The 13,040-nt window shown below is 43.1% G+C and overlaps 1 protein-coding gene across 12 annotated transcripts in view; it reads left to right on the top strand.

The window, feature by feature from the left end:
* ABI3BP (ABI family member 3 binding protein) overlaps positions 1 to 13,040 on the top strand; it is a 155,852-nt gene that overhangs the window by 138,601 nt on the left and 4,211 nt on the right. For all 12 annotated transcript variants that reach the window (XM_068160688.1, XM_068160693.1, XM_068160691.1 and 9 more), the window contains 4 exons: positions 3,594 to 3,673; positions 5,575 to 5,604; positions 7,128 to 7,289; positions 12,442 to 12,555. In XM_068160688.1, the coding sequence (XP_068016789.1) occupies positions 3,594 to 3,673; positions 5,575 to 5,604; positions 7,128 to 7,289; positions 12,442 to 12,555 (386 nt within the window). The remainder of the gene's footprint in view (positions 1 to 3,593; positions 3,674 to 5,574; positions 5,605 to 7,127; positions 7,290 to 12,441; positions 12,556 to 13,040) is intronic.

The raw sequence follows: 13,040 nt of genomic DNA, 5'->3' as shown, positions 1-13,040 counted from the left end.
GGCACATCAGCTCTTGAGGACGATATGTTTGTGCAAAAATATGCAAAATAACTTGATTCCTCCCCCCCCCCCCCCCCCCCCACCAGTCCTCCACTGTCTTGTCCAACTTATAATTTTTCTGTCAGTAAACATGGCTTGCAAACACCTGTGCACCCTTAGATATTCAGGTAAGATCTAGATGTGATGCCTGCAGATCTTTAGTTTACAGCTGACTCTGGAAGAAATATTTTCACCATGAGAACAGTTAGACATTGGAAGGATAGGATAGGATAGGATAGGATAGGATAGGATAGGATAGGATAGGATAGGATAGGATAGGATAGGATAGGATAGGATAGGATAGGATAGGATAGGATAGGATAGGACAGAACAGAACAGAACAGAATAGAATAGAATAGAATAGAATAGAATAGAATAGAATAGAATAGAATAGAATAGAATAGAATAGAATAGAATAGAATAGACCAGACCAGACCAGACCAGGTTAGACCAGGTTAGACCAGGTTGGATGAGACCTTCAAGATCATCGTGTCCAGACATTCCCATTGGAATGAGCTGCCCAGGGTGGAGTCAGCATCACTGGAGGTGTTTAGGAAGAGTCTTGATGGGGTGCTTGGTGCCATGGTTTTGTTGATTAGACAGTGTTGGATGATAGGTTGGACTTGATGATCTCAAAGGTCTCTTCCATCGTGGTCTGGTCTGGTCTATTCTATTCTCTTCTATTCTATTCTATTCTAACTCCTTACATGCAGCTTGTATGTTGTATAACTAATTCAAAGTTGATGATGAAGAGACTTTTGTGTCTAGAACTTAGTATTTCATTTGTTATTTATTTCATGTCTCCTGCCTACAAGAGGGTAATAGGAGTTGCTCAAAGTGGTCTTGCAGCATGTTTGAATAAATATTAAGATCACTTCAAACAGACTGTTTAAAGTTCAAATCAAGTCCGTGTTTCACTTAGAAATATCCACAAATTACCCATGATGCATACCAATCTTTGGATGTAATTCACTCTAAAAAGAAAAGGAAACCCTAGAAATAAAGGCAACTGCTGAAGTAAGCAATTTTGAAGTCAAATGTTGCCTTAGAAGTACTGTGAATGGAAAACAGTTGCTTCGTACTTCATGATTAGTCCACTGAGGTTAATTAGCAAGCTGTTCGGGTTTGGCAGGAGCCAAGAAGCAATGAGAGGCAATCCAAGGTTTGGATTGAGTTATTCTGTCTCTTGTAGGGACTTGCAAATGGGGTTTACAAATTTCCAAGCGTGCAGAGAGTGGTATGAGGATTGGGGGGGTTGGGTTTTGGGTTTGGGGGATATTTTTTTTTGGTGGGTTGGTTGTTTTTTTTTTGTTTGGGGTTTTGTTTTGTTTGAAAATCACTGTCTGGAAACAATTCCCACAATAGATTACAATGCTATGTTTATAGTCATGAGCCACCAAATTATCACAGGTAAGTGAACCTTCATGAGCCAAGAGCTGGATGTGTAATTGTCCACCTCTGGGATTCTCATTTTGCTCTGTGTTTAGTCTCTAAGTCAGGGCCCATTTTCCAGGCCTACAGTTTCCTTTTGACTCGTGTCCTGTGGCACTCTCTTGCTGGCAATAAAATGCTCTGTGTTGAGAGATTCACCATGGATGCGCTCAAAGCATATGAAAAGTCTCTCTGTAGGTGGTATGCATGGGACAAATTGTTGCTTCTAGCTCACAGGGAAGGCAAGAAGAGGGTGTTGTTGACTGGCTGACTCATCGGAATGCTTTGACATAGGATCATGCAGTTCCTACAGGAATGCACTAAGCTCTTGCTGAGCAGTAAGAAATTCCCAGATGCTGCCAGCCTGGAGCCAGGACACCCTGGAAGAAGCTTGTTGGGATAGTGTGTGTTGCAAGAGAGGAAATACAGAGTTTGACCCTAGTTCTGCCCTTGATGCAAGACCTTAACTGTGTCCAGTGTCCACTCTTATAACCCTTTCATGCCTCATAGAATCATAAAGTGCATCAGGTTGGAAGGGACCCTCAAAGGTCATCTTGTCCAATCCTCCTACAGTAAGCAGGGACACGTGTAACTAAATCAGGTTGCTCAGAGTCACATCAAGTTTGACATTGGATGTCACGAAAGATGGGGCCTCCACCACATCTCTGGGCAACCTGTTCCAGTATTTCATTATCTCATTGTGAAGAACTCACTCCTAATGTCCAATCTAGGTCTACCCTGCTCTACTTTAAAACCATTGCCCCTTGTCTTATCACTACAACCCCTTATAAACAATCTCTTCCCAGCTTTCTTGTAGGTCACCTTCGAATATCATGTCTGGTGTCATCTGTGTTACATTTTTTGGTTTGCCACTGTCTTTCAGTAGGTGCTTACCTAGAGCTTCTGACTGAAAGTGTAAATTTCAGCTGAGGTGCAGAGCTAGAGAATACCTTATCTTGACTGTCCATCACTCTTAGCCAAGTATTGAGAGGCAGAAGAGGCCTAAGCAGAGGAAGCAGAGGAGACTGGATGGATTGTTTTCTTCAGTCTTGTTCTGTTTTCACAGCATTGTGTTTGGTTCCAAACATAGCTGTGATTAAAAAGAGATCATCAGTGCAACATTACTATGAGGACAAGGAGGAGATCCTGCACAATATCTTGTCATTATTTCATATATTTACTTTTGACATGTGTTCAAGCAGTTGGGTCTTTGCCTTGCTGAACCTTCATCCTGGAAGACATAGGACCATAGAACTGTTGAGGCTGGAAGAGACCTTTGAGATCATCAAGTCCAGCTGCTCACCTACAGCTTGCAATCCCACCACTACTGCTAAGCCTCTACCACTAAATCTTTTCCCTCAGCACCACAGACACGTGGCTTTTAAATACCCCACCGTGACCCCACCGTTCCCTGGCAGCCTGTTCCAATGCCAGAGAACCCTTAACGTGAAGAAATTTTTCCTGATATCCAACCTGAACCTTCCCTGGCACAACTTGAGGCCATTTCCCCTTATTCTATGACTTGTTGCATATGAGAAGAGGTCGACCCCAACCTGGCTCCATCCTCCTTCGAGGTAGTTTTAGAGGGCAAAGAGGTCTCCAGTGAACCTCCTCTTCTGAGGATTAAGCAATCCCAGTTCTCTTAGCTGTTCCTCATAAAAGTTGTGTTAAAGGTCCTTCACATGCTCTGTGTTTTGCTGGGCCTGTCTGTCACTGTTGGTGGGCTCCAGAGGCATTAAGTTGGAGGTTTGTGTTTTTATGAAGGAGGAATGTGCAGATAAACAGTGATGTGCTTTACTCAACCTCTGCTTATCAGATTGCTTTTGCCCTTACCTGAACTACTCCCTTTGCCAGAACTGGAATTGCTTGTGTGAGAGGAGACAGACGGAAATCAGTGGTGTATGAAATCTAACATTAATAGCATGTGTGAAGTAAATGTTGTGTTTTGAGGGGTCTTATCTTGTCAGGACAAGTAACATCTCAGTGTTTTCAGAGCAAGAAATGGGGCCTTTTCTTCTTCCTCGGGAGGCGAGTAGCACCACGATGTGCATTAGTAGTTTGTTTGCTCCAGACTCTCAGAGAATGGTTTGCAAAATGTTCATCTCTTCTCTTTTATTCCCCAGTTATGAATTCCATGTGAAACCTAAAAACCCTCTTGGTGAAGGCCCAAGTAGCAGTGTTGTGGCATTCAGTACTGAATCAGGTAAGGACTTCCAAAGACCTGACCATCATTTACAGTGGCTCTCGAATGCATGTTTGGGGGAGATACCCAAGGTGGTCCTGCTTCATTTTGTGTGTTTGATCTTGCTCTTGACTGTCTTCAGACTGACTTTTTACTACTGAGCTAGTTACAGTAGTGCCTGGAAAGTCAGCCTGAGGTCAGGGCTATATTGTGTGAGGATGTAAGATGGACAGACTGCAGGAGGGGAAAAGAGGAGCACAGAGTGTGCCTCGTGTTTACTATGGAGAAACTAACTTTATCCTCAGAGAATGCCCAGTCATTCCTGACCTTTTTGTGTCTCTCACTCTCATTAATGACTTCTGGGTGGGGAACACAAGGTTGTTCCTTGAGCTGATGTGTTTGTAGGCACTTTTGCTACTTCTTCAATAAGACTGCTGTGTAACAGTGATGTATTTTGGCTGAAAGATAGATTGAGAAATAGCAGGTGGGAAAAGCCAGTGTCCCAGTAGGTGCTCTTCCATCCTGTTTACTCTCCAGTGAAAATGTTAAAGAGGTGTGCACAAGCCTGTGTTGACAATGGGTAGGTCCCCATGTCCTATCTAACTCAAAGGTGAGAATCAAAGAGTGCCTTTGCTTTCCACACTCCAGTTCCCCATGAGGCCAACTGCAGATGACTTGTTGACTTCATACAAGCAAGACACCATCCTTTGTGTAGAAGTGTTTATTGCCCAATAGTGTGTAAGGACCATACAGAACACAAAATGGATTTAGTCTTTTTAAAAGGACTTTCTCAATTTCCTTCTTGAGCCAGGTATAATAACATAATAGTGCTCATCCAGTGCTGTCACCGATGGATGAGAGCTTTGGCTGAGCAAGGGATTAGTCAAGGAGGCGTTCAGAATACGCCACACACATTTAAAAGCTGTGAATGCACTCTTTGTAATCCTTGATTGTTAAAGCTGAAAAAAAAAATATATGCTTATGCCAAGTGCAGTTTTCATGATTGACAAAGCTTATGCTCTCTCCCCTATTTAGCTTGGACAAATGAAGTGGTCAGATTCCTTTTTTTCCCAGTTGCACAAATGCATTTCTCACTTTGGGCTTTCCATAGCCAGGTTTTGTGTTACACAGGGGTCGGCTTTATTATTTAGGTTTTGAAATGGAAAGTTTTTAAAATAGCATAGAATCACAGAATGGTTTGGGTTGGAAGGGACTTGGAAGATCATCTAGTGCCAGTTCCCCTGTTATGGGCAGGGACACCTTCCACTAGATCAGATTACCCAAGGCCCTGTCCAACCTGGCCTTGAACACCTCCAGGGAGGGGACATCCACAACCTCCCTGGGCAACCTGTTCCAGTGTCCCACCACCCTCACTGTAAAGAATGTCTTCCTAATATCCAGTCTAGATCTGCCCTGCTCTTCCAGTTTAAAGCCATTCCCTCTCATCTTATCACGGTAGAGTTGGGTTTTGTTGGTTATAGGTTTAAGCTCTTTTTTGCACTAGAACTGTGTTTGACTGGTATAGTCCCCTATGTAAAATTTTCATAGAATCACAGAATTGTTTTGGTTGGCAAAGACCTCTAAGATCATTGAGTCCAACCTTCCACCTAAGACCACCATGGCCATTAAATCATGTCCTGAAGTGCCATGTCCACACATTTCCTGAACACCTCCATAGATGGTGACTCCACCACCTCCCTGGGCAGCCTCTTCCAGTGCCTGTACAGTTCATTGATATTGTTGTTACACACAAGAAATAGATTTAATTTCATTTAATACAAAAGTAACTTTGCTTCCAAAACTCTGTTTCACAAATTACACTGTGTGTGCACTGCAGAAAATCACTTACCAGTGTTTCTCCATTGAAATATTGGGAATGTTCATTTTCAGTGTCTGACTGAATGTTTGTTCTCTTCCCCCAGCGGACCCAAGAGTGAGCGAGCCAATTTCAGGTAAGTCTTTTATGTACAGAATTGTGCCACAGAATTGTAGCATGGTTTGAGTTGGAAGGGACCTTGAAGACCATCTAGTTCCAAACCCCTTGACATGGGCATGGGCACCTTCCACTAGACCAGGTTGCTCAAGGTCTTATCCAGCCTGGCCTTGGACACTTCCAGGGAAGGCGCATCCACAACTTCCCAGGGCAACCTGTTCCAGTGTCTCACCACCCTCACTGCAAAGAATTTCTTTCTAATATCCCATTTGTATCTACCCTCCTCAATCTCATGCTTTGTTTCAGAAATGACATAACATACTTTTACAAGGAGGGTGACTGTACTACACCCATTAAATGACTTATAGACTCAAACAACATTCACACATGATTTCATTCCTTCCACCCATACCCCTGGTAAGGAATTCATGCCAGACTGCTTGTTTACATGAGTGGAACACCATCAATGTAATGTGGTGCTCCCATGGCAGCTGGGATGGCTTCAAACCAATATACACAAATGAACGAAGGAGAGCCTCATATTTTCTCAGCCTTGTCATTGAAGCAAAAGAAAATTGTGTAAAATGAATAAGTGCCTCACTTTTTAAGGGAGTTAACAGGTCCCAACTCAGGATATTATTTACCCACCATTTTATTTTAGAATAGAAATTTCTGTGTCCAAAGTCTTGATCCAGCTCTGCTTTAGGCCCCTTCCAAGACATTTTCTGTCTTTGGTGGGAGGTGAATTGAGCCTTTGAAGAATAGCTGAGATCATCCAAGTAAACCAGGCTGCTGCTTGATTTGTAATGGACACCTATTTGACAAACACTGGACACCACTTCTTTCCACATAATTCATTGCACTTCATAATTATGTGTAGCTTTATTAAATCACATGCAGTTTGCTGCAAGTAGTTGACTGTCCTGGCTTGAACCCACTGAGAAACAGTGACTGTATCACACATTTTATGTCAACACACATTGTCACAGAATCATATCATAGAGTCATAGGATGATTCAAGTTGAATGAGCCTTAAAGATGATCCAGTTTCAACCCCTTCACCTTGGACAGGGACACACTAGATCAGGTTGCTCAAGACCTCATCCAACCTGGCCTTGAACACCTCCAGGGAGGGGGCATACATGACCTCCCTGGGCAACCTGTTCTAGTGTCCTACCACCCTCACTGTAAAGAAATTCTTCCTAATATCCAGTCTAAATCTGCCCTCCTCTTCCAGCTTAAAGCCATTCCTCCTTGTCCTATCAGAACAAGCCCTTGTAAAAATTCCTCTTAACAAGGTCCTAGAATGAGCTTATTCCAAACTGACACCACAAAGAGAGAGCAAAAGCAGCTGATTGCATCAATCATATCTGCACACTTTGGTGCTTCCCTGAGATAGCTCTCTTGTTCAAAATGCAGGTGACTGGTGCCATGGTGCATTCTGCTCCATCAAGGTTTCTGATCCTATTTATTTGAATGTATTTGTTGTACACAATGTTGTATGCAACATCACACTTCAGCCTCTCTCTTCCTCTTTTGCAGTGGGAAAGGATGCTATCTGGACTGAAATCAAATTCAATTCAGACACCTATTCAGAATGCAAAGGGAAACAATACGTAAAGAGGACTTGGTATAAGAAATTTGTAGGGGTGCAGCTGTGCAATTCTTTGAGATACAAGATATACCTCAGTGACTCACTCACAGGTAAGAGACCTTCAAATCACATTTTCACAATGTGTTGTCCATATTATTCATGCCTTAAAGATAACAAACTTCCAGAAATAAGAAGTTTAACAGGACAAGCTCTGCTCTGTTTCATCTTGTTCACAGACAGATTAATTATAAAGAGCAAACTGCTTCTGCTCAGTAACCATTGAAGTGTTTGATATTGAATTTCTGAATTTCCAGACCCAAGAGTTACTTTTCTGTGATAATCATCTTGACAGAATACAGAATTAACCAGGTTGGAAAAGAACTTTGAGATCACTGAGTCCAACCTATCACCCAACACCATCTAATCAACTAAACCATGGCACTAAGTGCCTCATCCAGTCTCTTTTTAAACACTTCCAGTGATGGTGACTCCACCACCTCCCTGGCCAGCACAGTCCAATGGTAAATCTCTCTTTCTGGGAAGAATTTCTTCCTAACATCCAGCCTAAACCTCTCCTGGCACAGCTTGAGACTGTGTCCTCTTATTCTGGTGCTGGTTGCCTGGGAGTAGAGACCAACCCCCACCTGGCTACAACCTCCCTTCAGGGAGTTGTAGATGGCAATAAGGTCTCCCCTGAGCCTCCTCTTCTCCAGGCTAAGCAACCCCAGCTCCCTCAGCCTCTCCTCACAGGGCTGTGCTCCAGACCCCTCCCCAGCTTTGTTGCCCTGGTGATCATTTGATTTCCGATACGTCAGTATCCTGGGGCTCCTCCTGAAAACTGATAAAGATCAGGTCTCTACCAGTGAATAGCATATATTGTTAGGGTGCCAAATATGTATTTAAAGAGTAGCCTGGAATAATTCTGAATTAGAGGATTAGGATCTAATTTTAGACCAAGATTGCACTGAATCAATTCCATCCCATTTGGTAAACACCGAGTCGCTTCATTACTGGGAGGCTTATAGATACCTGAGACATCAACTCTAGTCAACAAGTTATACTCACTTGCTTTGACATTTTTGGTTTCACATGTCCCATTTTTGCCTATTATCTCTTTCCCCTCCCTTCTTTGTCTTACTTTTGCTTTTATTATTAACAACAGCCTCCTGGCTTTATCTTCTCAAGTTGTGTTCAGTGTCTTAAGGTCATGAGAGTGAGATAAACACCTGAAGCTGTACTGAATACACATATGAATATGTGAATACAACATAGATAAGATCTGAATCAAGTGACACATGTTGTGTGTAAGCTGGGGAAACTGCCTGTAAAAAAGTGTTTTTCAGTTAATTGATAATTCAGCAGAACTTTGTGGCTCATGTAGCTTTTACAAGCCAGATTTAGAAATACATTGCCTTCTTACAATCCATCTCAAGATCCTGGCTTTCCTCTTTTATCAGAGGTCTTTTATCAGAGCTGCATGGACAACTCCACCACAATGGCATTAGTGTGGCACTCAGAGCACAAAGATAATACCACCATGTATGGGAAATGTGTTTTGAGTGCAAGGTAGGCAGCATGTTCATCACATTGGATTGAATTAACTAGGGATAACTGGCTGAAAAAAAATCATCTTTAATAACCCAAAGTTGCCCCATCTTAGAGCTCAGCACCTCACAAGAGCAGGGCTCTGGTCTCTATATATAGAAATGTAGAAAGACAAGAGCAGGGAAGTGTAGGGTAGGCCATGCAAGTAAAATTTTTGGCTGCCTAGTCTTGCATCCAACACCATTCTCCCATGAGCAGACAAGAAAGGAAAGCCCTGTCCTTACTACTAAGTACAATACCTCATACATAAACAATAGCTTGGCAATTATGTGAATAAAAAGGACTGGTTTGCACAGAAGTATCATTCATTCAGCTGTTGCTGTACTAACCAGCTGTGATCAAATGGCAAACACTGGCAGTGAGGCATCACAGAAACAGCCAGTAGAGGAAATAGCAGTGCTAGTCTAGCAGGACCAGACTTCAGCCCTAAATCAAGTGAATTAACACTGCAGTGAAAGCTACTTCAATCTTAGAAGAAAAGTTTCATGTATCAGGAGCCCGTTTTCCTACTTTCATTAGATTGGTTTTGTTCTTGCTGGAAAGGTGGTGATTTATCTTGGCTGCAGAAGGATGATGGTAGCCACATTGTATTCATTAGAAGCCAGGTTCTTGCTCTTGGAAGTGTTAACAACCAGTGCTAACCAATTGTCAGAGTATTTGAAAGCACTGAAATGTTTCTGTAGAAGGAAAGGTGCTCTTTCCTCCTTTCTTAAGTGAGACTGTCATGGCATGAGCCTCTACAGCTGAGTGAGAAAAGTTCAGTTTGAAGCCAGTCTTGATGTGTTCACCCAATGCCATCAGAAGTCTATCTGCTAGTAGCATGTGCCAGTGGTGCAGTCCTGTGCTGAAGTCTGAGCTCCACTTTGGGCTGAAAACACCTTCGGAAGCTTTGCTGTTTAAGCAGCAAGAAGAAATTGGAATGTGGGAAGCTGTACAAATACTGCATAAAGCAGCCAACAACCATATTTTTGTGTGCTGGCTTTTAGCACAGATTTATACTTCTGCTGTTGCAGAAGTTAGAGTATAAATCAAAAATTGTATCTACTTTTCTGAAGACCACCCATTAAGGGTGTGTGATGTCATTTAACAAGTCCAAGTGCTGGGTGCTGCACTTTGGCCACAACAATCCCATGCAGAGCTACAGGCTGGGGTCAGAGTGGCTGGAGAGCTCCCAAACAGAAAGGGACCTGGGGGTGCTGATTGACACCTGGCTGAACATGAACCAGCAGTGTGCCCAGGTGGCCAAGAAGGCCGATGGCATCCTGGCCTGTATCAGGAATGGTGTGGCCAGCAGGAGCAGGGAAGTCATTGTGCCCCCATACTCAGCACTGGTTAGGCCACACCTTGAGTACTGTGTCCAGTTCTGGGCCCCTCAGTTTAAGAAGGACATTGAGACTCTTGAACGTGTCCAGAGAAGGGCAATAAGGCTGGGGAGAGGCCTTGAGCACAAGCACTATGGGGAAAGGCTGAGGGAGCTGGGATTGTTTAGCCTGGAGAAGAGGAGGCTCAGGGGAGACCTCATTGCTCTCTACAACTACCTGAAGGGAGGCTGTAGTCAGGAGGGAGTTGGTCTCTTCTCCCAGGCAACCAGCACCAGAACAAGAGGACACAGTCTCAAGCTGTGCCAGGGGAAGTTTAGGCTCAAGGTGAGGAGAAGGTGAGGAGAAAGTTCTTCACACAGAGAGTTGTTAGCCATTGGAATGTGCGGCCTGTGACTCCACCACAAGTCACCATCCCTGGAGGTGTTCAAGAGGGGATTGAACGTGGCATTTGGTGCCATGGTTTAGTAGTCACGAGGTGCTGGGTGACAGGTTGGACTTGGTGATCTTTGAGGTCTTTTCCAACCTCATTGATTCTATGATTCTAAGGAACACTGGGAGAAAAGAAAAAAGAAAAAGTACTTTATGGTAGAACTGCTCTTCCCCAAAGAGGAAAATCAATGTAGACATTTGTTAGCTAAATGTTTCTAAGTGTATTCCTTTGGTGTGGAAGAACTGGGCAGTAAGAATTTAATAGTCACTGAGGATGCTGCTAATTTATGCAGAGCAACTGTTTGACTGCTGATGTGGGCCAGGAGAGCGTGTGTGTGTGTATCTGGAGGTTACTGGCCTTGTGTTAGCCATTAAAAGATCTGGTTTATTCTGACTCTCATGAAGGCAAAAAAAAGTCATTCTACCTTATACATGCCAGGACTGTTCTATAAACCAGCATCTACTGCTGACCTCATTTAACAGTTCTCCAGAGCAGCTGCTGCATTCCAGAAAAGCAGGCCACCTTAAAAAAAAAGGAGTTATTGAGGGGAGGAAAAAAATAAATGCTTAGTGTGACCTTCAACAGCCATGGAAAAAGAGAAAAAACTGCTGGTTTGGGCAGGCTGAATGTGCTTAATTTCAGATCAAAAAATTGTTGAGAACTCCCTCTGACCAGTTCTCCTATGGAAAAAATCTGCCTGCAGCCAAAGCTAGATAGTAATAAATAATTTTCTAAAGCTAGGGGGGGAAAAAAGGCACACACCAAAACCTGCATGCACAGAGACCCTCCAGTGGAGGTGAGACTTTTTGCCAAAGTATTGATCAGAACACAAAAATATGAGTTTCTTGGTAGGCACTTTCAGAAGCAGTATACCAGCCACCTCACCATCTCTCAAACAGCCAGGCTGGCACAGATTCAAGGCTGTAGGACACCCAACACCTAATGAGTCACTGGACTTTCTGCTTAGCTTACACTAGAGCACCAGGCCTAGTTCAAAACAGCCTCACCTTTCCTTTCAACCTCACCACCAAAGGTTGAACACCTTAAGAAGGAGTGCTGTGAAGAGAGTTAAGAAATAGAATGAAGGTTATCTGAAAAGGCTTCCTGTCAAGGTTTGGGAAGGGAAGGTAGCATCCTTCTCTCCATCTTCTGAACTGGATTTTACTAGTGTCTTGCAAATCAAACCAGTAAGTAAAAACATCTCTCTGTCAAAACTACTTCACTGTGAGTCCTCCTGTTAACAGCTCATAATGTCAGCACATGCTGCATGGGCCACTCGAGACCTTGTTTTCTATTCAAGTTGCAATTGTCCTGTTAAGCAATCCTGCAAATAAATACACAGGCACACATCACGCTCTGGATACACTGAGGTCATCTGTTTGCTGAAGGACATCACTGGCACATAAAAAATCATAACTACAATGATATGAAACAGAAATATGACTTTTAAACCAAGCTTTGGCTGTGTTATGAGATGGTGTAGTAAGAACAACCCAAAAAACCAACCAAAAATGAGGGTACAGGAGGCTTCCTCACAGGAAACCAAACCTCCTTGCCATTCAGCAAAACTTACCCCATTTTTGATGCATTCAAGATGGGGTTCTAGGTAATAACAGAATGATATGATATGTATGATATGTAAGAAGGAGAAAAAATGCATTCAGGCATTGATTTTTTTTTTGGCCAGGGAATAGGCACTTTTTTTCTACAGCCATAAGCACTGTCCTTGGAGTATGCACAGAATGTCCAAATAACAGCTACAGACCTTGAGAGGGAAAGGGTGGTAGACTGATCTTGGCTTCACCAGAGAGTGAAGAGCACAGCCCACTGCCTCTAGCAGCCCTTGGAAATAGCCCTCACTAAACTCAGTATGGATTTGTAACTTTGCTCCACATTTGCTTTCAGGAAAGTTTTATGACATAGGAGACCAGAGAGGCCATGGAGAAGATCATTGCCAATTTGTAGACTCATTCCTGGATGGAAGGACAGGACAGCAAGAAGATCTACCAGTCAAAGATGGTAAGTCCTTAAGCCTGTCTCTCTAGCAAACCCTGGCAATTCCTGTGTTTCTTTTTCCTGCCAGTGCAGTCAGCACCCACTGCTGCGGTGGGTGATGGAGAAGGGCTCCTGGCCTTGCAGGCAGAAGGGAGTCAAGGAGACACTGAAAATGAGCAATGACTTATTCAAAGAAGGCTAAGAGTGAGTCTGGTTCTGTCAGGTAGTTAAACAGCATGCTTAAAACATTCCAACAGATTATTCATAGTGGGTATTACATATCCAAACTCAACCCCAAAGCTGAGTTTGCAGGGAGGCATGAGGTGTTCTGTTCAAACTAGCATGGTTGATTTAAAATGAACTGGGCATTAAGCAGCTTTGTTTAGTGCTAAAAAGAAACTAAAAAGTTATGACTGGAAAATATAATTCATGCTGCAGAATGTGTGGACTAATTTGAACCAAGTGTCTTGAATTCCAGACTGTTCTAAGTGGGCATGGGAGCGGCTGTC

The sequence above is a fragment of the Melanerpes formicivorus genome, unplaced genomic scaffold (genome assembly GCF_026170545.1).
Source record: "Melanerpes formicivorus ecotype bairdi unplaced genomic scaffold, bMelFor1.0.p_v2 SCAF_51, whole genome shotgun sequence".
In the NCBI taxonomy this organism is placed as follows: Eukaryota; Metazoa; Chordata; class Aves; order Piciformes; family Picidae; genus Melanerpes; species Melanerpes formicivorus.
The sequence above is the reverse complement of the archived record's forward strand: the minus strand, read 5'-3'. Positions and strand labels throughout refer to the sequence as shown.